This window comes from Balaenoptera physalus, assembly GCF_965194825.1.
Source record: "Balaenoptera physalus genome assembly, chromosome: 12".
NCBI lineage: Eukaryota > Metazoa > Chordata > Mammalia > Artiodactyla > Balaenopteridae > Balaenoptera > Balaenoptera physalus.
The window spans coordinates 87657303-87683891 of record NC_138897.1 but is presented as its reverse complement, the minus strand read 5'-3'; the positions used below and the strand labels follow the sequence as shown (position 1 = coordinate 87683891).

The 26589-nt window shown below is 49.9% G+C and overlaps 2 protein-coding genes across 10 annotated transcripts in view; one reads left to right on the top strand and one right to left on the bottom strand.

Annotated features, from left to right (window-relative positions):
- The window catches only part of CUX2 (cut like homeobox 2), a 267749-nt gene extending 253478 nt beyond the window's left edge, over window positions 1-14271 (top strand). For all 8 annotated transcript variants that reach the window (XM_082416721.1, XM_082416718.1, XM_082416722.1 and 5 more), the window contains 4 exons: window positions 3264-3536; window positions 4782-4970; window positions 6254-6527; window positions 9923-14271. In XM_082416721.1, the coding sequence (XP_082272847.1) occupies window positions 3264-3536; window positions 4782-4970; window positions 6254-6527; window positions 9923-10715 (1529 nt within the window). In that variant the 3' untranslated portion in view covers window positions 10716-14271. The remainder of the gene's footprint in view (window positions 1-3263; window positions 3537-4781; window positions 4971-6253; window positions 6528-9922) is intronic.
- Window positions 11045-25573, bottom strand: PHETA1 (PH domain containing endocytic trafficking adaptor 1). Of its 2 annotated transcripts, XR_014251706.1 has the most exons (3): window positions 25436-25486; window positions 15767-15865; window positions 11045-15555 (listed from the first exon to the last, which is right to left on the bottom strand). XR_014251706.1 is itself a non-coding variant. In XM_082416895.1 (2 exons), exon 2 carries the CDS (start codon window positions 23504-23506, stop codon window positions 22790-22792), a length of 717 nt encoding a protein of 238 aa, XP_082273021.1. In that variant the 5' UTR covers window positions 23507-23532; window positions 25436-25573; the 3' UTR covers window positions 20727-22789. The 2 variants fall into 2 exon arrangements, 1 of the variants encoding a protein (XP_082273021.1); XM_082416895.1 differs by lacking the exons at window positions 11045-15555; window positions 15767-15865 and adding an exon at window positions 20727-23532 and having other exon boundaries at window positions 25436-25573.
- Between the last annotated feature and the right edge of the window lie 1016 nt (window positions 25574-26589).

Sequence of the window (26589 nt, the reverse complement as noted above, 5' to 3'; positions counted from 1 at the left end):
ATTCTTCTATGCTATAGCTTGTGTCAGAAGTTCATTCCTCTTTATGGCTAAATAATACCCCATTGGAGGGGTAAGCCACTTTTTGGCTACTGTGAATAATGTTGCTATGAACATTCATGAACAAGTCTTTGATCACCCGTTTTCAATTCCTTTGGCTATATATCTAGGAGTGGAATTGCTGGGTCACATGGTAATTCTATGTTTAACTTATTGAGGAATTTCCAAACTGTTTTCCATAGCAATTGCTGCATTTTACATTCCAGAAGCAAGCCAACACTTGATATTTTTCCATTTTTTTACTGTAGCCATCCTAGTGAGTATGAAGTGGTATCTCATAATTTTTATTGGTATTTCCCCAATGTCTAATTGTTTTGGGTTTTTTTTTTTTTTTCTTTGTAATGGAATGATTTGAGGTAGGGATAGAGTTAGGCAAAGACAATCAAGAATAGTGTTCTTGGCAAAAGAAACAGCAAAAGCAAAGGCTGGGTGGGAGGCAGGATCATACACCGTTTGGGAAGGGAGGTAAGTGCAGATGAGGGTGGACATTTTGTCCCCTGCTTACCCACAGATCAGGACACCAGGACCCCAGGTTTGTGGAAACAGAGATTTGAGTGGTCCTGACTGAAATGTATTCACTCAAAAGCACCTCCTGCCTCCCCAGGCTCTAAGACTAACGTATGTTCTCTGCCTTCCAGGGGCTGGTATTTAGTGGATGAGAAGACCATGTCGGGCATAAGCATACCTGAGCTCAAGTCCTGGTTTTGCCACTGGCCACTCTGTGACCTTAGACATATTGCCTGACCTCTCTGAGCCTTAGTTGCCCCATCTGTAAAAGGGGATACCATCATTCCTACCTCCTAGGGGTGTTATGAATGTGATTTGACATCATGGGTGTAAAACACATAGCACTGTGCTAGGCATGTAAGTGCTCAGTAAAAGGAAGCTTCATGAATTACTGTCGTCATCATCACCGTTGTTGTTGTATCTAGTAAGGAAGAGATCTGGCACAAGCAAGAAATTATAGTGAAGTGTGACAATGTGTAGTCAAGGTGCTCTTAGACCCCAAAGATGTACACCTCAGCGAAGGGGCATTTGGGACTGGGTCTTCAAGGATACATAGGAGTTCAAGGTTAGGGGGAAGGCTTTCAGAGTGGGAAGACCAGCCTAAACAAAGGCACAGGGGTTTAGAAGAGCCTAGGAGGTTTGTGGGGAGAGGGGTAACTGAGGGGACTGTGAATTGCTCCAGGTCTGTGAGGTGGGCAGGGACAAGAGAGTCCAGAGCCTTAAACACCAGGACAAGGAGGTACACGTTTCTTGTGCAAGGGGCAGTGGGGAGCCATTGAAGGTTCTGAAGCATGAGAGTGGTCTGATCAGAGTGATCTACTTGTTGCCCACAGGGAAGGAAGAACCCATCTAGAGCAGAGAGAGGCTCAGGATATCCTTTCTAGAATCAAAGCCACTGCAGGATGGTTATGGGGCTCCCTTTACTTCCTACTTATCATACATTTTTATGTTTATCTTAACAAATTTCCATCAGGCACCAGTTAAATACTTTGAGGAAGAGGTACCTTTTTCTACTTCGCTGGAAGGCACCTTGTGGACCGGCACAGGGATTCCTAGACACCCTGTACTACACGCCCCTCCCTATTAGGGGCACCTCCCTAGGCACGTCCCCTGCCCTCCCTGGATTGTCCGGAGGCTAGGTCACGCTGGAAAGTCCAGTGAGTGACTGATTCCTCAAGAGGTGATCCGCATTATCTCGAGTCCTCTCCAGGCCCTGAGTAGGATAGTTGCAAGTGTAGCGCTATTTGTTTTACAGCCCCATTTAACAGATTCAGGAACTGAGGTTCGACAAAGTCATCCCACCCAAGATAACTTCTAAGTGGTTTTTAAATATACATTCACACAAAATGTCTTTTGACAAATGAAAAATGTGGTTTTAAAACTCACTTTTTTTTAACATACCAAGGTACTGTGGACATCTCTTCTTGTTCTTTTCTCAGCTTTTTTGAGATATATTTGACATAGAACACTGTGTAAGTTCAAGGTAGACAATGTAACAATTTGATAGATGTATATATTGCAAAATGTTTACCATGGTAAGGTTAGTTAACACATCCTTCCCCTCACATAATTACCATTTTGTTGTTATAGTGAGAACATTAAAGCTGTACTCTCACAGCAACTGTCATATAGTACAGAATTGTTAACTACAGCCACCATGCTGTGTATCAGATCCCAGAACTTACTCATCTTATGTGGACATCTTTTCATTACATTAATTGCTGCAGGGACTCACTGTATTTTATTTAGCTGATGCCCAGTAGTTGGACTTGTAGGTCATTACCAACTCCTTTTTTTCCTTAACTTTCAATTTTGATGTAATTTCTAATTTACCAAAGAGTTGAAGCAATAGAACAACCAACTTCCTAGACCCTACACACAGATTCACCAGTTGCTAATTTTGCCATATTTGTGCTCTTTCTCTCTCGACCATTTGAGAAATTAATTGAAGACATCATGTCCCTTTACCCCTAAATGTTTCCAACAAGTATTTCCCAAGCATGAGAAATTTTACAATAATAACAATACTGTTACGTAACCCACCATCTATATTCAACTTTCCTCAGTTGTCCCAGTAATCACCTTTATATAATTTTATTTTTCCCTGTCCAGGATCAGATTCAGGATAACTTGTAGTTAGTCGTCATGTCTCTTCAGTCTCTTTCAGTTTGGACCATTCTTCTGCCTCTCTTTGTTTTTCAGTTTTGACATTTTTTGAGACTAGAAGCCAGTCATGTTGTAGACTGGCTCAGTTCAGCTTTGTCTGATGCTTCCTCGTGGTTACATTCAGACTGTGCACTTTGGGCAGGAATATCACAGAAGTGATGCTGTGTCCTTCTCAGTACATCGTATCAGGAGGCACCAGTTGTTTATTTGTCCTATGATTGGTGATGCTAACTTTGATCATTTGGTTAAGGTGGTGTCTGGCAGGTAGCTGTACCGTAAAGTTACTATTTTTCCCTTTGTAATTAATAAGTATCTCGTGGGGAGATACTTTGGGACTATGTGGATATCCTATTCCTCATCTAACTTTCATCTGCTAGTTTTCACATCCAGGATGGTCCTTGCCTGAGATATTACTATGGTGGTTGCAAAAGGGGTGTTGCCAACTCTTGGCTCTAGCAAACAAGCCTGCCCAAATCATGTATGTCAATGCCAGATTGCAGTAACCGCCTTCTCTGTCTCTCTGTGGCCCACAGCCAGTCCCACTGAACCAAGGTCCTCGCCATCCCCACCCCCTAGTCCCACGGAGCCGCCGGAGAAGACATCCCAGGAGCCCCTGAGTCTGACGCTGGAGAGCAGCAAGGAGAACCAGCAGCCGGAGGGACGCTCCAGCTCCTCGCTGGGTGGAAAGATGTACTCAGGCAGCCAGACCACAGGGGGCATCCAGGAGATTGTGGCCATGTCCCCCGAGCTGGACACGTACTCCATCACCAAGAGGGTCAAAGAGGTCCTCACAGACAACAACCTAGGTACAGGGTGGCGGGAATCAGGGATGCTGCCTCCCGCCCCGCTTGGCTCCTACTTGCCTTAAGGAAAGTGCCGGCAGTGAGATCCCAGGCACTGGGGTCCTGCCTGCAGGTGCCAGTCAGCCCTGGGGCATCCAGGACCCTCTGGGAGGCATCTGACTCTGACCTGGGTCTCTGGAGTGGGACACAAGGGAGGTCAATACGCGTCTGAAAAGGACCTAAAATCCTGAGCCCACAGCTTTCAAAACTTCCTTCCAGGAGGACTTAGAGAATCCCAGTAACAGTGAGACTCTAACACAATCCTGATCCAGTGCTGGGGGCACAGAGGAGAAATCTGGATTCTTGAATTTTTTGAATCACAAACTCCTCCAAGTCTCAAATGGGAGTCAAGCCCCCATCCCAGAGGGATACACACAAGCCCCAACTTTTCACTACAATTTCTATAATAAAAATAAGGCATCTTTATTTAAAAATACCAAATAGTACAGAAAAAAAAGAATTAAAATTTAAATAAAAAAGTAAAATCTCCCCTGCCTCCCCCTTCTTTGATACTTTCTGAACACATACAAGAATATATGTTCACCTAGTTTCTTCTTTTCTTTTTTCTAGATAGATGAAATTACACACAGGCTGTCCTTATACTTGCTTTTTAAAAATTAACACTGTTTGTGGACACCCTTCCAGTTTAGAATGAATAGACCACCTGCATTCTTTGTCACTGTTGCAAAATTTTTCAGGCCATGGATGCCCCACATTTTTTACCCAACTGATGAGCATTTTGCTTGTTCCCAGTTTCCTGCTGCCTCTGAAACTGTGTCCGTATGTGTCTTTGTGCCCTTGGGCAAATACAACTGGAGGATAAATCCCAGGCAGTGGAATTGCTGGGTCAGAGGATGTGCACATTGATATTTTCATAAAACCTGTCAAATTACTCTCTGACAAGGTGATACTAATTTGTACACATGAAGTTTGCAGACAATCTCAGGGATCCCCTAGGAGTGAAGAACATCTAAATTATGAAAGCATTTTCGTTTGGTAGCTGTCTGCCCGCCGCCATCTCATATTTTGCAGAAAGGTCTCTTCCAGATACACACTGGGTGTGGGTTCCCCCATGTGTCTAGTCCTCCCTTCTGAGTTAGTGGAGACAGTCCCTGGGTTCTCCCATGTCTCTGGCCTATTTCTTGTCTCTCCTGGGAGCACCTCTGCCCAGCCTGGGGGTTACAGGTTGCCCTCCTCCCCTGTCTCCAGGGCAGCGGCTATTTGGGGAGAGCATCCTGGGGCTGACACAGGGCTCCGTGTCTGACCTGCTGTCCCGACCGAAACCCTGGCACAAGCTGAGCCTGAAGGGGCGGGAGCCCTTTGTGCGCATGCAGCTGTGGCTCAATGACCCCCACAATGTAGAGAAGCTGAGGGACATGAAGAAGCTGGAGAAAAAAGGTAAGCACTGGGTACTCTGCGTCTGGCCTCAAGTTTTCCCGTTGGAACCATATCTCGTTCTAACCCAGATAAACTCAGGGTCCCAGTGAGTCCATTCTCACTGTGGTGTGGGGCTACAAGAAATAGCAATTCCACAGAATATAACTGCAAGCCATTAAAACATTTACTACTTTTCCCCTGAAAATTCCAATACCCCATCTCTCTCAGCATCCTTCCCCACACCGACAGCTACTCCAAAATCTTTTGTATATTCCGCAAAACCCCCTTTCTCTCCAATCCCTCCATCCTCTGCATCACCTCCCTATTGTATTACCTCCTTTGCCCATTACCCAGCTTCTACACAACGAAGCACAGAATTGACCCAGCAAACAAGAATCCTTCCTTGTGGAAGTGGACAAGAAATTGCAGATTCTTACATGGTCTAATATTATTTTATATCCCTGAAAAAGTGAGCTGGCATTGAGCACCTGTTTTGTGCCCTCCCAGTCTCATGCTGTGAATAAGGGATTCCTGGATCTTAAAAAGCTCAGGGTCCAGTTGGGAGATAAGATACAAGGAGTTGGAAAGTAGTCATCCAGGGCACCAAGGCAGTTCATGATGAGGGCCCAGGGTCAAGCCAAGCTGTAAGCGGCACATGGGGCAGGGCCAAGTCTGGCTGTTGGCATCAGACAGCTGTACAGTTGAGAACTTGTCCTGCCACTTCCTGGCTGTGTGACCTTGGGCAAGTTACTTCCCTTCTCTGTGCCTCATTCTATTTCATCTGAAAGTAAGAGTCACAGCATCTACCTCAGGGCATTGCTGTGAGGATTAAATGAGACCCTAATGCCTTACTTCCTCCATTCTGAGGTGTGCCTTTTTTCCCCTACATTTTGACAATTTGAGGCTGAGATGCATCATGCAATGACTATGTTCGTTTAAAATTAATGTCCTGCCCCTGCCCCCAACAAAAGTAGTGAAATTCAGGGACACTTCTGACAATCAAGAGAATGCTGCAGAGCACCATTTTTCAAGCACTTCCTGTCTGTGAGGCGAACCCTCTACATATGTTAACAATTAGAGCGCTAATGACCAGGTGTGAGTAGGCGAGCGTCTCGCTAGGAGGAAGTGAGAGGAGAGTAAGAAAGGAGAAAAGGCTGAGACTGGGCGGGGGTCCCTACGTTTGGGGCATGGAGGGCTTTGAGGACCGCTGGCTGATGCTTGGTTCAGCTCGGGTAGCAATGGGCCTCTGGTCGGCCGCTCTCAGCCCTCCCCCCCTCCCTCCCCAACCCGCCCGCCCGCCCCAGCCTACCTGAAGCGCAGGTACGGCCTCATCAGCACCGGCTCAGACAGTGAGTCTCCAGCCACCCGCTCCGAGTGCCCCAGCCCCTGCCTGCAGCCCCAGGACCTGAGCCTCCTGCAAATCAAGAAGCCCCGAGTAGTGCTGGCCCCTGAGGAGAAGGAGGCACTGAGAAAGGCCTACCAGATGGAGCCTTACCCCTCGCAGCAGACCATCGAGCTCCTCTCCTTCCAGCTCAACCTCAAGACCAACACCGTCATCAACTGGTTCCACAACTACAGGTAGGGATACTGAGTGGGTGGCCACTGGGAGGGTGGGCAGGGGTCTCAGCCGGACCCCCTTCCCTGTCCCGGGGCCTGGAGGGAGCCCAGCATGGCCTCTGGGAGATAGGAGGACCATATTGCTAGGTGTTTAGCTTTATAACATAGGCAGACCTGGATCTATTGGTAAATCCCAGCTCAACCATTTCCAGCTGTGAGGCCTGGGCAAGGGACTTCACCTCCCTGAGCATCAGTCTTCTAACCTATAAAATGGGAACCATAATGGGATCTACTTCATATAGTTGTCCTGAGGATTTGATGGGCTAACGTATTTACATAAAATACCTGGCACACAGTATGTGGTAGGTGTTGACATTATTACTGTCACTGTCTTTATTATGACTTCACCCAGCTTGCTCCGCGTCTATGAAGGGACAGGGAATGGCGTTTGGGGCACAGGCCTGAGGAACCCAAACTACCCACTGAGCCTTGTGTCAGAGCCCCGATTTGGGGCTCTTGGCCTCTCCCACTCCTAAGGCCAAAGGAAACCCCTGTGGCGGCCCCTCGGGCACCATCCACCTCAGGGAATGGGTGATTCCTATTTCTGTGGCGCCTCCTCCCACTCACCAGTCCCTAGTCTTAGGAGCAGCTGACCTGCCGTGGGCTGGGCTGCCCGGGAATTTAGTCCCAGGGCTGGCTGAGGGCACTGACTGGGTCCAGCAGTTCCCAGGGAGACCGCAGAAGGGCTTCCTGAGAACCCTGCAGAGAAGGGTTGATGGGATTTCAAGGACCATCTCTGAGGCACGCCCCACCAAGCCCCCTGAGCAAGAAATGTCTCTGGTGCCTCTGTGGTGCCAGAGAGGAGAGTCTCTTGATCACCAAGAGAGAAGAGGAAGGAGGAGCCTGGAAGGGTGGAATGCCTGAAATCTCTCTCCACAGCCCAGGCATGGGCATCACACAGACCTGAGTTCAAGTCCTACCTTGGCTGTGTGTTATTGGGCAAATCACTGTACCTTTCTGAGTCTCATCCCTATTTTACAGATAAGGAACCTAATACTTAACCCCGCAATGCTGAATTGAGGATCAAATGAAACACTTCAAGCATACATACTTTGTAAAATATTGCTTATTAATCTTGCTCAGACCCAGAGCCTGCCAAACAGCAAATGACATAGGTCCTTAAAGCCTCACACCCTCCTTCTCTCCCAGGGGACATTCTCTCCCCTCTTGTTTCCCACAGGAACTGAGCCCTCCATTATTATTCAATGTATTCATTCAACAAATATTTGCCATGTATGCACAGTGAGCTAGGGTCAGGAGATACAGGGGTTCAAAGCTATCATCCCTGCCCTAGGGAGCTTAAAATCACAAACCAGATAATTTTGCAACAACCTAATAAATGGTAAAACAGGAATGAATAAGGGGCTGAGGGAAAAGGGAATTCTACCTAGGGAAAACTTTATAGAGAGGTGGCCTTTGAGCTGGGCTTTGAATGAGCAGAGAGAATTCCACTCCCAAAAGAAACCACTCTCAAAGAGTTACAATTGTAGAAGAATACATTACTTCATTTAGTAAATGTTTATTGAGCACCAACTCTGTACCAAGCACCAAAGAGAACAAGACAAAGTCCTTGCCCTTAGCATCTCTTACAGACTTAGCAGGGAAGGTCACTATTAAATGAGTACTTATATTAATGTATCATTACAACCTCCAGTGAGCTCTAGGAAAGGTGAACAATAGGATGTTTTCAGAAAAAATTACCAGGGAGGACCTGCTATAGATTTGGGAGTCAGGAATTGAAGAAAAAGACTAATTTTTACTGTGGTATAAATGACTATTAGCCTCATATTTATACTTGATCTACAGTTTGGAAGCTCTAAGGACAGAGGCTCAGGCATTGAGCCATCCCAAAACACTCTCAGATTCCACCTTACCGGAAACGACTAGCGCTCCCCCTGGTCCCAGCAGCTTTTCCCTCTAGAGGGGACTGAAGGAGATGACAGAATCTCCTGGAAGGTGGGCAAGGCCACCTTTGTGGAGGGATTAGGGACTGAGAGAGAGAAGTGAACCAGATCACCCTTCACAGTCCCTCCAGGGTCAGGATCCTGGGATGGGGCCCCATTCCCCCACCTGGGCAGGGAGCCAGGGAGGCAGGAGAGTGTAGCCAGACTGCTGGGTTCAGGGCCCAACTGCACTACTTGCTGGCTGTGTGACCGTAGCAGTCCCAGTGCCTCTTTGAGCCTTGTAATCTTTGTCAGTGGGAGTGAGACTAGTATCCTGCTCATAAGGTTATTATGAAAAATATGAAATAACCTGCAAAAGTGCTTGGCCCCGCACCTGATACATGATAAGCACCCATCATTATGATGTTTATAATTAAAATTTATAAATGTGAGTATTATTTATCTATAACATGTACTTTATTATTAATATTATTAAATAATGGTATTAATATAATATATGATGTCATTAATAAAAAAGGGCAGAGAGCTACAGCATTGAAGATAGATGCTGAGGAAGCCCTGTCGCTCTCTGACCTTGGACGAGTGATTTGACCTCTCTGGACCTCATGCTATTAGGAAAATAGTTAATGGAGTTAGACCCATTCCTATCACTTCCTGCTCTAAAACATAATATATAAGTTTCCCTCTGACAACAGGGAGGCCATTGAAGTGAAGAGAGGATGGGTTCTGGACTGGAGTTCAGGGTTCCCAGGTTCTGGTCCAAGCTCTGCCTCTGTGTGCCTTGGTGACCTAGACAAGTTATTCTGTGTGCCTCAGTTTCCCCTTCTGGGCTGATGTCTAAGAGTCTCTCCAGGAAAGAAGCAGGGGGTTATTGCCACAAGCTAGATCTGGGTTTGACTTTGAAAAATGCTCTAAAACAGCGCTGTCCAATAGAAATACAATGAAAGCCACATATATAATATAAAATTTTCTAGTAACCACATTAAAAAAAAATAAAAAGAAACAGATGAAATTAATGTAATAGTATATTTTATTTAGCTCAGTATATACAGATATAACCATTTCAACATGTAATCAGTATAAAAACTTTAATAATGAGAGAGCCACGTGTGACCAGTGGTCACTGCACTGGACAGCACAGGTCTAGAATGTGAGCTTTGGGATCCAACAATCCTGAGTTCAAGTCCTGGTTCTGCCACTTATTGGCTGTGAGACCTGGGGCAAGTCATTCAACATCTCTGAGCCTTGTTTCCTCCTCTATGAAGTGGGGATAATAATAGCACCCACCTTGCAGAGTTGTTGAGAGGACTTACTAAGATGCTGCATGTGAAGAAGCTTATGCCTAGTGAGCCCCCAGGGAAGTGGGTGGGGTCAGAAGGCCACTCATGTGATTTGACTCCAGGGTTAGCCGGTCCCCGTCCAGCCCCTTGCTCACCGCCGTCTCTGCCCCAGGTCCCGGATGCGCCGGGAGATGTTGGTGGAGGGGACCCAAGAGGAACCAGATCTCGACCCCAGTGGGGGTCCTGGCATCCTACCGCCAGGCCACTCCCACCCAGACCCCACTCCGCAGAGCCCCAACTCTGAGGCTGAGGACCAAAAGCCTACCGTGAAGGAACTAAAGCTTCAGGAGGGTCCCGAGGAGAGCATCACACCCCTGACCACCCAGGACAAGACGCAAGTGAGGATTAAACAGGAACAGACTGAGGCTGCTGAGGAAGAGGCAGGCAGCCAGGACTCAAAGGAGCTGGACAAAGGCCAAGGGTCCCCCAGAGAGGTGCATCCTGACCCTCTGGGTAACGACGGACTCCCAAAAGCAGCCCCAGGGCTCCTTCTTCCAGGCGGGACCACCCCAGCCTGCCCCTCGCTACAGCCCCTCCAGGAGAGCGAGGGCGGGGAGTGGCTACACCCGGACCCTCTCAGCTTTAAGTCGGCCTCAGAGTCCTCACGCTGCAGCCTAGAGGTGTCGCTGAACTCACCCTCAGCTGCCTCCTCGCCGGGCCTCATGATGTCTGTGTCACCTGTTCCTTCCTCTTCAGCCCCCATCTCCCCATCCCCACCCGGCACCCTCCCTGCCAAAGTGCCGAGTGCCAGCCCCACTGCCGACGCAACCGGGGCCTTGCACCCCAGCACCAAGGTGAACCCCAACTTGCAGCGGCGGCACGAGAAGATGGCCAACCTGAACAGCATCATCTACCGGCTGGAGAGGGCTGCCAATCGCGAGGAGGCCCTGGAGTGGGAGTTCTAAAGGTGGAGGCAAGGGGCTCGCGGCGGGGGCCACCTTCCCCCTCCCTCACGCACTCTCCCGGACAGGGCGGGGTAAGGAAGGGAGGAGCTCAGCCATCACAACGTGGACCGCAGCGTCGCGCCGCTTGACATTTTTCGTTGTGATCCCGGTTCTGTGAAGTCGTGAGCAGGTGAGGCAGGTGCCTCTGCTTCCCCTTTTCAGCAGCCCCTGCCCCGGGGAGCATCCCCTTCTCCACTCTGGCCCCTCTACAGGAGGCGGAAGCAAAGTGGCGCCACATTTTCCCCCGGAAACGCCAAACTCTTTTAGAAAAGTAAATATTTATAGACCTCTTTTAGATATTTTAATAAAGGATCCTTTGGAATTTATTCCCAGCTGATGCTGTTTTGATATTACAGAGAGTTATGAAATCAGGATACCGTCACAACTGTTGCGAAGTATACACTGAAGTTGTGTCATTTTTGCCACTAGATGAGATTAAAAGGAGACAGTTGTTCAAAGCCATCACAAAACGCTATAAGACTGACCAAAATTTAGATAACCCTTGAACCACGGTTTTTTCCCATGTCTGTCTGTGAGACACAGTCCATTGCTACTGCCCTTCCAGAAACCATGTTGAAAAGAGAAAGTCCAGAAGACTCTAAATGAAAACCTTGATGCCGTTGAGGATGTGTTTCATTCTGGTGGTCTGTTTTGCAACCTTGATAACACAGAATGTCCCATGCCGTTGTAAATGTTGTAGAGATGTGGGCTGTGGCCGACCATCCTATCTGAGATGTAACATGGTACAAAACAAACTGCTTACACTCCCTCTTGTCAGAAACGTGTGGACCGCAGGGGGTAGACAATCCATCTCGTCCGTCTGTAGACAAGATGGTTCCGAATCCTTTGGAAAGCCAGGTATGGGGGTAGGTGATTAGAGGGTGGCACTCGAACCAGAGTGACCCCATCCCCCAACCTGAATCGTGGCCACAGTGCAGGAAGTTTCCCTACTGGCTTTCCAGAGCAAGACTGTGGCCGCCATCTTCCCTTCTTTGGGTTTTAAGAAAGTAACAGCGTTGGTCATCCCACAAACACCCAGCTCAGCACCCAGCACCAAAAAGTAGATTCATCCAACTAGAGACCCCAGCTCGCCTTCTCATCATCATCTTTCTCAAGTTGACCTTGATGCTTTCCGGAAAGCGTCTGCACCTCCAGGTTTATGCAGAATGAAGCTAAAAGGTTGACTTCACCTCAGCATGACCACCATATCCCTGTCTCAAGTCCAACTTCCTGCCTTCTAACACATGACCTTTTTTGAGAACAAAGACTCAACCCCTCAACTCAAAGAAGCCCACCCTCCAGTGTCTTCATCATCCTGGTTTTTAGGGGAAGAGTTCCCAATTTGGATGGAACAGCCACCATATTGGTTGTTGAATCTCTCCTGTTATTATTTCTTTTACTTTTTCAAACTCTGTGGGAAGGTTGAGTTGGGTGACTTCCCAGCTGAATCCAGAATGACAGTGAAAAGGTGGTCATAATCGGTGCCAACCCAGTACCAGGGGGAAAGATGGCTGACAGGGGTTTCAAGGATGCAGCGAACATTTTGAAACCCAGGCCAGCAAAATCCAGTGACCAGAAGGGGCCATTTGAGGGGTGTTCCAGAATCTCAACTCTCATGCACCCAGCCCAGGCTGCAGTCTCCACACCAATCAATGAAGAACAATGCAAACCCTGCAGGAAAACTTCCTTTTCCATACACCCAGGCTATGCATTGAAGAGTTTTCCACTGTATACATTTTTATCCAGATGAAGGTATTTTTATATTTTGACAATAGGAAACAGTGACCAATTTTCAGAGTAATCAAATCTGGAACAAACGAAACATCTCATTTTAGCCAACCTGTCCCAATTAAGGCAACCGTGGGGGACACACCACGTTTTACTGTTGAAACCTACGCAGCATTGAAATCCAGGCTTATATGCAGACTGCAATCCTTAGACGACTAAATCTGGCTTTTGTGTGACGGGATTTGATTAAGCACTTAGTATAGTCTTTTGAACACGGAAATCCTGTTGTACTTAAAGCTAGCAGACCTGTGAACAACTTTGTCAGGTCCACGTCCTATAACGGTAAACACAGAACAAAAACCCACAAGACTGTTTCTATGAGAGATTGATGAACTTTGTTTAAATTAAAAAAAAAAAAAAAAAAAAGGAACACGTTCTGTAATAAATGCGTCGCTCAATACAGAATTGTATAATAACATCTGGGTGTCCTGCTTGCTTTGTTCTGGAGCTGTGGGTACAAATTGGGGGTCAGATCTGGCCCTCAGGTGTTTTACAAAACGGTATTTTTAAAAACTGGTTTTTAAATTCATTTGCCACCATGAAAATATGGGGGCTTGTCACATAAAAATCGCGATTTTTTTTTGTATTAATATATTTTTTTTATTTTTATTTAATATTGGAGTACAGTTGATTAACAATGTTGTGTTAGTTTCAGGTGTACAGCAAAGTGATTCAGTTATACATGTACATGTATCTATTCTTTTTCAAATTCTTTTCCCACGTAGGTTATTACAGAGCAGAGTTCCCTGTGCTATACAGTAGGTCCTTGTTGGTTATCTATTTTAAATATGCAGTGTGTACATGTCAATCCCAAACTCCCAATCTACCCCTCCCCCCCATCCGTCCCCCTCTGGTAACCGTAAGTTCGTAAGTTCGTTCTCTATGTCTATGAGTCTGTTTCTGTTTTGTAAATGAGTTCACTTGTATCATTTTTTTAGATTCTGCATATAAGCGATGTTATATGTCTTTCTCTGTCTGACTTCACTTAGTATGATCATCTCCAGGTCCATCCATGTTGCTGCAAATGGCATCATTTCATTCTTTTTTATGGCTGAGTAATATTCCGTTGTATATATATGTACCACATCTTCTTTATCCATTCATCTGTCGATGGACATTTAGGTTGCTTCCATGTCTTGGCTATTGTAAGCAGCGCTGCAGTGAACACTGGGGTACATGTATCCTTTCGAACCATGTTTTTCACTGGATATATGTCCAGGTGTGGGCTAGATCATGTGGTAGCTCTATTTTTAGTTTCGTAAGGAACCTCCATACTGTTCTCCATGGTGGCTGTACGAATTTACATTACCACCAGCGGTGTAGGAGGGTTCCCTTTTCTCCACACCTTCTCCAGCATTTATTGTTTGTAGACTTTTGGATGATGGCCATTCTGACTGGCGTGAGGTGATATCTCATTGTAGTTTTGATTTACATTTCTCTAATAATTAGCGATGTTGAGCATCTTTTCATGTGCCTCTTGGCCATCTGTATGTCTTCTTTGGAGAAATGTCTATTTAGGTCTTCTGCCCATTTTTTGATCGGGTTGTTTGTTTTTTTGATATTGAGCTGCATGAGTTGTTTGTATATTTTGGAGATTAATCCTTTGTCAGTTGCTTCGTTTGCAAATATTTTCTCCTGTTCTGAGGGTTGTCTTTTCGTCTTGTTTATAGCTTCCTTTGCTGTGCAAAAGCATTTGAGTTTAATTCGGTCCCATTTGTTTATTTTTTTTTTTAATTTCCATTACTCTAGGAGATGAATCGAAAAAGATATTGCTGCGATTATGTCAAAGAGTGTTCTCTCTAAGAGTTTTATAGTATCCAGTCTTACATTTAGGTCTTTAATCCATTTTGAGTTTATTTTTGTGTATGGTGTTAAAGAATGTTCTAATTTCATTAAAAATTACGATTACTGGCTTCACTGGAAAACAATAAGATCTGGCCACACAGGGTCCAAATTCCAACATGACAGCAGCTAGCTGAGGAGTGGCCCTCCCCGTTAGGACACGTGCCCATGATTTGCCTCTGTCTGCACCTGCACCACCTGCCCAGGTCCTGTGGACATCTCGGTTGGTGATTGTGCTGTGGGCTCCAACAAAGGAAGATGGAAGGATTGGAATACACTTTCCACTCATTGCAGCAGGTGGAAGCTGGTTAGACTCTGGGGTCTAGATCTGAGGAGCTGAGATTGTGCCCTGCCCCAATCCACAGGTCGTGGCCCTAAGACCAGCCAGTTTACAAGCTGTGCCCACCTCAGTGGAGTGTGTGAGTGGTGGGTGCCTCTAGACTCCTGATGGAAAAATGCCAAGAGGGGCTTTCTGGTGACCAACACAGCAGCGCCCCTTTCCCAGCTGTATAACTAGGGCCTCGGTCTCCCCATCTGTAAAATGGGGGTATCACAGCAGCCAACTCAAAGGGTCATTATCAGGAATGATGATGCATGTAAAACACATAAGACAGTGTGTGGCACATAAGGGCTCAGTATTACTGTTTTCATGAGTGGGGGTTGGGTTCCTTCAACCCGTGATGGTGAGTCTCTCTGTGTATCAAGCTGCAGGAGGTTTTTTTTTTTTCTTGACCAATAATGTCAAGAGAGTTCCCTAAGTGGCATTAAACATTATTCACCCGTGAGCCAAGGGCACGTGGCATCCCAAGACAGACCTTTCCTCTTTGTCTGGAAACCTTCTGATCACCCCAGTTTTTCCACACGTCCTTGCGGCGGGAATGAAATGATGAGTGACCTCCTCCTTGGTTAGGATAACTAATTGCTCCAAAGTAAAGCCAAAGACAGGCCCTTTGGACACCTGGTTTGCAGCTCCGGAGGTCAGAAGTCAGAAATCCTCAGGATGTGGCCGCGGGTTGTAGGTGGGGGCAGGAGTGGAGGAGGAAGCCTCATCTGACACACACAAGCCACCTAAGAGCCTGTAGAAGTAGGTGCCCCCTGGGCTCTGGGAACCAACGCTCCCTAATGGACCATTAGCTTTGGTGTTGATGTTGTGTCTCCAGTCGCTGTCCGTCTGGAGTGGAAAATGCAGCAAAAACACAGAAATGTGGAATTCTGAACTAGAGACCATGGAAGAGCAAGAGGAGAGACCAGAGAGGAATGAGAAGGCAGGGAAGGCCTTACAGGCAGAGGCAGGTTTAGATCAGGGAACAGAAGGGAGGAGAGAGCTGAGCTGGGGGCAATTTGGCGACTGTTCATCCAGGTAATAAGTATAGATTAAGTACCTGCTGTGTGCTCAGTGCTTCAATGGCGGAAACACCCCGAGAGCGTGAATAGGGGGATCCCGGAAGGCTTCCTGGAGGAGGGGGCATCTCAGCTGACACCTGAAAGACAATAGGATTTAGAGAAGCATAAGAGGAGAGCAGAAGGAATAGATGGCAAGACATGGGACAGGGACAAGGACATGGGGAAACAAATCCAAAGGAGGCTAGAATTTGAGGTGGAGGGAGGAAGAGGGACAAGGGCTAGATCCTGAAGCCCCCTGGGGCATGGTGGGAAATAGGCCTTTCTCCTGAGGGCACTGGGGAGCCATGGGTGGTATGAGGCAGGGGGTTGCTGTGGTCAGACTTGCACTTCCAGGAGGTTAGGAGGTTCCATCTGCCTGAGGAGATGGCAGACCAAAGGAGAGTGGCCGGGCCCACTCCCAGTGCAGGCCCTGACCTCAGGCTTCTGCGGTCCTTGCTTCCCACCCCTGCCCTCCTTTTCTTCCTAATTAAGCTGCTCGCATCAGGCCAGCAGCCCCACCTCCCATCATCTCCTGGTGAATGAAAAAGCCAGACCTCACCTGGCTGACTGGCCCATGACTGCTGGCATGACTATCCTAGAAATCACTCTAAAGGCCAGAGCTCCATAGCTAAAGCACAGGGTGTGTATTGCTTTGCAGGTACCCAGGAGGCTGGAGCCACCTCTCCAAACCCCAGAGCAGTAGAGATGGGGCAGGGACCACCCTACCTTGGCCAACAATGAGAGGGATAAAACAGTTGATCTCTTTAATGGTCTGTGACCTTCTCCAGCCCCCTAGGGTATAGTTATTAAAAACAATGGCTTTGAACTCATCCTGGCCTGGGTTTGACTCTCTACTATTAGGTAACCTGAGGACCCTTAATGATATTCAGTTCCCTTATCTGTAAAATGGACATGATCATAATAGTATCTTCCTGTATTTGTTGTCTATTACTGCATAACAACCCAAAACTTAGTGGCTTAAAACAATAAACGTTTATCTCACAATCTCTGTGGGTCAGGAATTTGGGAGTGGCTTGACTGGGTGGCTCTGGCTTCTTGGTCTCTCATGAGGTTACAGTTAAGCTGTCAGCCATGGCTACAGTCATCTGAAGGCTGTTCTGGGGCTGGAGAATCCCTTTCCAAGAAGGCACACTCAGATGGTGGGTGAGCAGGTGCTGGCTGTTGGCTGGGCATTTCAGTTCCTCTGCAAGTGACCCTCTCCACGGGGCTGCTTGAGCGTCCTTACAACATGGTAGCTAAGAGTGAGCAAGGCAGAGGCTGTGGTGTCTTCTATAACCAAGATTTGGAAGCCCCACTGTCGCTTCCACAGTAACCTCTTGGCTACACAGGTTTGCCATTATTCAGTGTGGGAAGGGACTTCACAAGAGTGTGTACCCCAGAAGGCAAGGATCATCAGGGAGGCTGGCTACCACACTGCCTTATAAGTTTCTTTGAAGATTAAATGAGCATTTCTTAAGTTATGGTTCTAAAATCCCTTGTTTCCTACTCAAAATGCAGATTCCTGGGTCCTGCTCCAACCTCCTGACCAAAATTCCTGGAGCCAGAGCCCAGGAATCTGCATTTTAAGAACTACACCCCCGCCAGTTGACTCAGACATCATAGGTCTCAGTAAATGGGAGGCAGTTCTAATTCATTTTGCTTTGTTTGGCCTCACTGTGTGTGCCAGGCCCTACGAAGGATGCTGGTGAAACAGAAGAGCATAGGAGTACAGAACAAACATTCACTGGGTGTCTTGGTGTAGTCGGTAACTGTTGGGTTGAAAGAAATTGTGATCCACTTAAAGATGTGCAAACGGTTTATTGGGAAGATCCAGAGTAAACCTTGTGAAACCCAAAGGCAGGAAATTCAACCAGGCTTTGGAACACTGCAGTCTATCTTGAGCTGTTTGTTCTCTCTCTAAGGCCGCCTCATGCCCAACTTAGTCTGTCCATCCATACACCCCCCAACAATCACTCCCCGCCGATTCAAAATTCCCTGGACCCTGATTGGCTCAGCTTGTGTCTCGGGACCAACTCCTGCCCAAGCAGCTGTGGTCAGGGAGGGTAGAATCACGTGAGCTGAATGGGCACAGGAGGCAATTTTTGACATACCTGTGCCGGGCACTGTGCCAGGCCTTGGGGGCACATGGGAGGCAGACCTGTCCCTGCTCTCAAGGAGCTGCAGTCTAGGGGGCCTACTTGCACCACCCCAGGATTTCTTGGCCCCATAACTAGAGAAACAATGACCATAGTGCCCCTGAACAATGAAGAGAGGGCAGTGGCAGCAGCCCTGGTGCCCAAGTGCTTTCAGAGCTGCACCTGGCAAGAGCAGACAGAGCCACGGCCCCAAGCACGGGTAGACCAAGCCGAGGCAGCTCTGAGCCCTCTGTCAGGAGCGGGCAACTGTTTTGAAACCCTAAGTGAAAAACAGTTCATGGGCCCAGTCCTCAACAGAAAATGCGAAACCTGCAGCTGGGCTTAAGCGGTTTATCGTTTTACTGCCGTGGAAGAGTTATTTTGAATGCTGCGATTTTAGAAGTTGGGACAAGTAACAGGGCCTTTTCCATAACAAAGTTTGTGTAAGGTGAGGTAAGGTGATCTGGGGAGGGATTGGGTGAGGGGGGAGTGGACAGTTGGCTCCAGATCTAGCCAGAGTAGAGACAAAACGGCCCTGTTGAGGAACATACAAGATACTGAGCCACAAGTGGGGGAGGCAGAGAGTGCTATTCTTTCAATATTTGTCCACTCAGAAGAGGAGAGAGGAAGGCATCCATGGAGAGGATGAGGAAAACAGTGGCCCTTCTCCTGTGCTACGGAATCCCACTCTAGCCCTAACCTTCACCCCAGTGAGCTGACAACAGCCCTGTCTGCGGCTGGCTACCCAGAGCCATGCTCCTTAAAGGGAACAGCTGCAGTCACTCAAGCTTATCCGTTAGGAAGCCTCCGACTGCAAATAACAAAAAAAGTCCCCCTCAAAGCTTTACACATTTATTACCTCAAACAACAAGACTTCCAGAAGAAGGGCAGGTTCTCAGGTCCATTGATTCAGCAGGTCAAGGATATTTTCAAGTGTGTGCTAAACTCAGCAGGGGATATTTTCCTTAACGTGGCCTACTTCATGATCACAAGATGGCTACCATGGCTCCAGGCTTCAGACATAACTTACTTCCAGAGTTCTTCATTGTGTCTCTTTTTAGAAGCAAGAACACCCTTCCACTCTTTTATATATATATATATATATATTTTTTTTTTTTTTTTGGCTGCAGCTTGCGGTATCCTAGTTCCCCATCCAGGGATCGAACCCAGGCCCTCGGCACTGAACGGACAGAGTCCCAAGCCCTGGACCACTGAGGAATTCCCTGTATATATCTATTTTTTAAATGTAAGTTTCAGGGGCACAGCATTAATAATTCGACATCTATATACACTAAAAGTGATCACCACCACAAATCTAGTTGTCATCCATCACCATACAGTTGACCCCCTTCACTCATTTCACCCACCCCCAACACACAGCCATTCTTTAGCAGGTCAAGTTTAGCCAGTCCCTAAATATCAAATGGGAGTAGCACAACTGATAGAATTTGACTAATCATTTAGCGTGGAAGGATGTTGGGCAGTGAGCCCATAACTTCTGGCCTAATTGCCCTCCTTGAGGTTCTCATCCCCTACCCCCAGCGGCTTCTCAGAATACTCCTTCTGAACACATACAGTATCCTCCAAACACTGTTCAAGTGAAGACAACTTCAACTTTGTCACACTCCTGGGATGTTGTGGTCTTCCTTAGGCTCATGCCCCGAACACCTCCCCGGGGTCAAGAGGAAACACTGTTAGCAGGTGGGTGCACAACACTGAGGTACTGACTGACTTGTCACCCATCCCCGTTTCATTCCTAAGAAGCCGGGCAGGTGAGGGCTCACCTGTGACCCTCCCTCTTGGGGCTGCCTCTCCGGCTATTTCCCCCATTCTGTGCCTCAGGCCTTGCAGTGGCCACAGTCACAAATGCCACGGGCAGCACCCGGACTCAGCCTATGTGGGGAGGCACTTCCCCAACCCCGTCTGTCAGCTCTGGTCCCAGGAGAGGTGGAAGGAATTACTCAGCATGTACTGGTTGCTCACGAGTAGCATGATTCCCTGACCTTAGTATTTTTCTCGCTCTTTGAACTTGTTCTGCAGACCGAGGACTGTAGGTTGCTCATCCTAAGCCACATTTTCCTGAATGTGCATGATTTTTCCAGGCTGGCAAGAGACATGTGACCAAGCTCTGGATCCACATCAAGAGGACCTAGGGCCTCGTCTATCATACTAGATGACCTTGGGCCAGCCCTTTCCCATCTGTAAATCCTCCATTAGCCCAGCAAACACACTTGAGTCTGAGATAACAGATATACAGCATAAATACTGCCACCATCCGCCCTTTGCTCACAGCAGACATCACTAATCAATCACAGGATATTTCCCTCTGAATTAGCACTGGTGCCAGAATCCTCCTCACTCCAGGCCCGGAGGCAGCCACCAGGAACTGATCAGTGAGAAGACCCAAATTTTGGCTTTTCCCTTTGGCATCCTTCCCAATTGTCAGGCCTTCAGCCCACAGTTGACTTTTTATCCTCACCTTTACCCCTGCCTTCTCTCCCCTCTGAAAAGGAACTTTGGGACTCCATTTCCTCATATTCCTCTCAAAGACTCTGCCTTTTTCCACAGGATTCCAGAGGTTTACGTCCCTGCTCTTGACACTTTTCAGCTGTATGAACTCGGCAGATTTCTTAACCTCTCTGAGCCTCAGTTTCCTCGTCTGTAAAAGGGGCCAGTATCTGCCATAAGAGGTTGTAAGAATGTGCCTGACAGAGCATCAGCCAGGGAGCACTCAGTCACTTCTCTTGTAGGGCCTGCTCCTGGATCTGCCAGGCACATCAATCCAGGACTTTGGTGGGGGGAAAAGAATGATATAACCAGCCACTACTTGACAAACCTTTGTTTATTTTATTTTAGCCTTTATATCCCTCTCCCAGGCTGCCTGATATCTCTCCCCCGCCCAACTCCGGAGGCAGCCTGACCGCAGGTTGTGCTTTGGGGGTGGGTGGGGGGAGATTGTACCTTTAGTGCTTGTAAACGTACACCAGGACTGGGGCCAACACCTCACCACACCATCTAGGTCTGGCCAGGACATGGGCATTGGGTAGTTCCTAACACCCCCTGAGACCCAAAGCCTATGGACAAGAGCTGCCATCCCCATCCCCACCACTGAGGACTTGAGGAAGAGGGGCATGGAAAGCGTACCAAGACCCCCAGAGCACCTGCAGGAGAGTAGGGCTTGCCAGGGAGAAGGCAAAGAACCAGGTGAGATTCTTGAGGTTCCTTTGTCTCCAGCCAAAGCTCCTTGCCCTCTCCCTGGGGGCAGTGCCAACTATCCCCCCCTCCCTCACTGGCCAAACCCAGAACCAGGACACCCTATCCCTTCCCACCAGCCAACAAGAAACAAAAGCAGTGAAACACCAAGCTTTGTTGCTAGGAAAAAAAACACCCGAAGTATTTAAATTAAAACTGAAGCTCCAGTCAACTGAGCCAGCAGTGAGCTGGTGATTGCAGACACACAGACAGCCCCCCATTCTTCCCCAAGCCCCAAGGTCTCCAAAGGCAGCAGGAAGGGGCTAAGGGCCAAGTCTGTCTGTCACCAAGAGGGAGCCTCCGGGGAAGTAAAGATTAGGGCAGGGGTGTCCTCAGGGGGTCCCAACTTGGGGGCACTGAGGACTGTAAACATGACCCAGCTTGAGGGCCAGGGGTGCCCCAGCTCCCCGAGATTCTCCCTGGATGAAGAATGGCCACTGTAGTGAGTGAAAAACAAGCTGGTCTCGAAGCAAAGCGAGACCTGGTCTCCCTCTTGGAATATTGTGGGCGAGAAGGGGGCTGAGTCTGTGAGCTCAGAGAGGGGCTGCGATGGAGGGAGAGGGTTCTGGAAGCCAAATACGGCTTTGCAGCTGCTTCTTTGCCCCTATCAGATTGGCACCTGGGCCCTTTCTGGGCTGTGAGTCAGCTCATGGCCCCTCCTCCCTAGGGGAACCTGCTGGAAAGTCAGCTCAGGCCACAGCTGCCCAGCCCAGGCCTGGACAAGGTCAGGCGAGCTCCCGAGAGGCCCTGCCCCAGGCTGGGGGTGGGAGAGCTGGCTTCGGGAAGAGACAGAGGATGTGGTTAAGGAGTGTTGGGAGAGCGTGAGAGCTGCCACAGGAACACAGACATGGCCCAAGGCCAGAGGGCCGCTACTGTCCCAGGAGCACCACCCCAAGGCCTGGCTGAGGCCCCGGGGGGAAAGTCCTGCCTCGGCCTCACTCCGGGCCGGGAGCCCCGGGGACCAGGCCATCTCACGGTGCTGGGCACACAGGAAAGCCCACGCTTACGGAGGCAGCCGGCGGCCAGCAGCCAGGCAGCTCCTCCGGCGGGCCCTGGAGCCAGAGGGTCAGGCCCAGGTGCGGTGTAGCACAGCCCGGCCTCCTGTCCGCGCGAGGCCCAGTCTGGAGCCTCTGGACCAGCGCTGACTGGGCATGTGCCTTCCAGGCCACAGATCCTCACAGGTCACAGCTGCCCCAGTGGAGGCCTGTTGCCAGCAACAAGCCTCTGCTAGGTGATTCGGGACAGGCGACCGAGGCACCTGCAGGGCTGGGTTGGGGGCTACAGTTCCCACAAAACCCGCCCTCCGGCTGCTTGAGGATCACCCAGGGCCTGGATTCTCCTGAGGATCAGGCACGATGGCCTCCTCATGGCTGGGCTTTCTCTGAATGACAGAGGTCCCAAAGCACCCCCTCAGAACCCAGCATCTTCTCAGAGCCTGAGTCCCCGAGAGCAGACCAGGCAGGGACCTCCGGGCTCAGCCCGACTGTGACTGCCCTCAGGGCCAGGTCCCCGTGTCTCAGGGCTGGGCCTGTCACAGCAGGGCCTGGGGCTGGAGTGGCACCAGAACCAGGGCCAGTGCTGACCTCAGGGCTGCCCTTGACCGCTTCCCCTTGGTTCCGGCCCTCAGCCCTATCCTCAGGGCTGGGCCTGGCTGCGGAGCCACTGGCTCCTCAGAGCCCTGACCTCCTGCCCGTACCACTCGTGCAGCTGGGCGAAGGAGGCCGAGTCGACAGGCCCGTTGGGCGCCGAGGCCCGCCGGCGGGGCGGCAGTGGCGGGGGCTCGAGGCCGGGCCGGGGGCTGGGGGCGGCGCCGGCGGGGGCGGCGCCGGCGGGGGCGGCGCCGGCGGGGGCGGGGGCGGCGCCGGGGGCGGCGGGCGTCTCCGCGCTCCACACGGCACAGCCGTTCTCTTTGGGCGGGAGCGCGCGGGGTCGACGGGGCGGGACTGGGCCGCCGCCTGCGCGCACGGCCGCCAGCTGCTGCTCCAGCTCGCGCACCACCAGCCGCAGGTAGTCGAAGCTGGCCCGCGACAGCGCCTTCACCCAGCCCTCCATGGCGGCCTGGCTCTCGGCCGCCAGCACGTAGGTGCGGGCCCGGGCCCCAGCGAAGCGCACGGCGAAGGCGAACTCCTCGGCCGCCTCCACCAGCTCCACGGTGCAGCCCTCCAGGATGATGACGCCCACGGGCTCACGGCTGGCCGCGTCCTCGAAGTAGAAGAGCATGTTGCCGCGCAGCACAAACCAGCGGCGGTGGTAGGCCGCGTGCCGGCCGCCCTTCTTGTACAGGAAGCCCGCGTTGTCGGCCGGGGCGTCGCAGGTGGCGTAGAAGGCCAGGCTGCGCTCGTTCAACTTCATGGCGGCGGGGCCTGGGGGCTCGGGACCTGTCCCCACCGGGGCGGCGGTTATTCACGCAGCCACCGCCTCGGGTGATCTCACACCACCCTCGGCTGCCACAGCACACATCACTCCCGTTTCGCAGATGAGGAAACTGAGGCTCAAGGACCAGAAGCAGCCTGCCCAGATTCACACAACTCTTCAGAAGCACAGCCGGGACTCGAACCCGGGTCTGACTGGCCCCAGAAGCCAGGCTGGTAACTCTCCTGCTGTCCTACCTCCCCCAAATAATGTTGAGGATTCCTAGGGCATGCCAAGCATTTTATATATATTAACTTATTTAATCGCAAAACAAACCTTAGGTGGCAGGGACTAGCGTTACCCCCGTTTGACAGATGGGGAAACAAAGTTCAGAGAGGTTAGTCACTGGCCCAAGGCCAAAAAGCAAGTTGGGCTGAGCTGAAATTCAAACCCAGGCCTCATTTCAGCCGCTGCTGTTTCCATCATCCCCAGGTTCCAGACCAGCTGACCTTTTGTGGTCAGGTTCCAGTTCTGCTGATTTCATAACTTAGCTTTGATTTGCGGGTCCATGAAACAGGGATGAACAGAACCTATTTCAGAGGACTGTAGGGACTTCATTCATCAAACATTTATTAAGCACCTACTGTGTTCCAGGCACTGTTCTAGGCACTAGCAGTAAACAAGACGGAGAGGGTTGCTGCCCTCTTGGTGCTGATGTGCTAGTGGCAGGTGAAGGGAGCAGACAGTTAACGAACAGATAAAGTACGTTATCTGTGCTTTAACAGATAAAGGCCAGATGGTCTTAAGTGGTCTGGAAAATATAAGACAGGGAGGGGGTAAGGAGTGTTAAGGACAAAAGGAGTGTTTGATTTTAAAGGTGGGGGGGGAGCGGGGGGTGGGGGGGGCGGTGTCAAGAAAGGCTGTACTGAGAAGGTGACACTTGAGCAGAGACCTGAAGGAGGTGAGGGAGGGAGCCCCTGGGACATGCCAAGCAGAGGGAATAGCAAGTGCAAGGCCCTGAGGTAGGAACCTGCTAGTGTGCTTGAGGAGGTTGGTGAGGCTGGAGCAGAGTGAGGAAGGGGAGAGGTGGGTGATGCAGTCACAGTGGCAGAAAAGATTGTTACGAAATAATCCAGATAAAGGGCCCAGGGCTTGGCCCACACTTACAGGGAGGGGCTGGGGGGAGAGCATTGTGCACCCATTTGAAGTAGAGGAATCTAACTCTATGCACTTGGCCAGTGATTTTACCACTTTCCTCCAAGGAGTATATGATGAGGGGAACACTGGCCAGGTAGGACGCCGGTGGCACATGGGTCCCCAAGGTGGCTACACCCTCCCTTTGGGTTTTCCATGGCCACTCTGCAAATGTACCTTGTGCTCCTGCTTCAAAATCTCACTCTACATAGGACATTGGCCACATTGTTCAAGAAGGAAAGTATATAAAGCCGCTGGAATGCAGTGGGTGCTCAGTTAATGTTCATGCCCCAACCTGGGCAGTGCCTTAGGACCTGGAGGAATGAGATATGGCTGGTGGCTCTCCAGGGAGCAGCTAGCCACAGCGGGGCCCAGACAGGCAACCTGACCCAGGGCGGAGGAGGCAACTGCTCCCAACCCAATCCACCTCATCTCACCAGCCTACACAGTCAAGAAAGGCTTCCTGGAAGAGGCAACATGAGCCGTGATTTAGTGCCTGTCCTGACCTAGCAGCTGACCTGACCAAGGCCACAACCCCTGAAGACTCAGGGTGTTTAATCTCTGCTCTACATCCCTGAGCTGTGTGACTTCAGACATGGGCCTCCCCTCTCTGAGCCTCAGTTTCTCTGCAAAATGGGAGGGATTCCTCCCTACCCCCCCCAACAACTCCCATGTGGACCCCAGCCCCATTTCTCACAGGAATCACCCACCCTACTCGCCCCGTTTCCCTCCTACCTCTCAGGCCACTGCTCACTTCCCTGCCCTCTGCTCAGTTCTGGTTTCGGCTGGCTCTTCTCTGGGTTCAAATGTCAGCTCTGTAGTGTCCAGGCTGTGTGACCCTGGGCAAGCTTTAAGCCCCTCTGGGCCTCTGCTCCCACATCTGTAAAATGGGATCATAACAGCACCTAAGTCGGGGTTGTTGTGACGATGACACAGTGGCTATATGGAAGCACTAAGCACGGTGCCAGGCATTGTACATGCTTAGCTGGGGTAGCTGATGACGTTCTTCTCAGCCTCTCCAAATGCTCCCCTCAGTGCTCTCTGTCTCGGCAAAAGGCCCTTGGTTTCCCCCCACCTCCACATCTGATCACTCATCAAGTCCACTTGATCCCCTCCTCACCTCTTCCAAATCAGTGGCCTAATCTCTGCTCATTGCCACCTCCATTCTAGGCCCCCCATCGTGGCTCGCCTGGACAGCTACAGTAGCTTCTTCACTGGTCTCCCTTCCTCCACCGTTGCCCGTTCCTTGTCCATGTTGTTCAGGGTAAGATCATAACTCCTTCCTAGGCCCCTCCCCTGGCCCCCCAGAGGATCCATTCCCCACAGAGGGAGCCTATTAAAACTAAACCCAATCACACCCCTCCCCTACTCTAAACCCTCCCATGGCTCCCTACTTCTCTCAGTATAAAATTCATTCTTCCCCATGTCTTCCAAGTTCCCTTCCCCTATTTCTTTCCCCCTTGCTCACTCAGCTCCAGCCACCCTGGCCTCCTTGGTGTTCCTCAAACACCTGAGGGCCTTTGCCCTGGCTGTTCCCGCTACCTGGAATGCCTTCCCCATATCGTCACATGGCCAACTCCTCATCCTTCAGTTTCAGCTTGACCATCACCTCCTCAAGAGGAGGAGGTCTCTGTATACAAGAGACCCCCCTAGTCACTCTCCCGTACCTCAGCCTGAAATTACCTGGGTCATTTTTGCCTGCTCTAGGAGGGCAGAGGTTCTTTGTCTGAATTCCAGTGCCTGGCATGTAGTTGGTACTCAAAAACCTGTAGAATGAATCAAACAGTTATCTACGTAAACCTTTCAACAGCCCCATGAGGAGTCTTTTCCCCATCCCACATTCATGGATGTGGAAACTGAGACACAGAGAGCTTAAGTAACTTGCTCAA

Excerpts from the sequence above, each read along its gene's own strand:
- PHETA1 (XM_082416895.1), bottom strand. The coding sequence starts at position 23,506 with ATGAAGTTGAACGAGCGCAGCCTGGCCTTCTACGCCACCTGCGACGCC.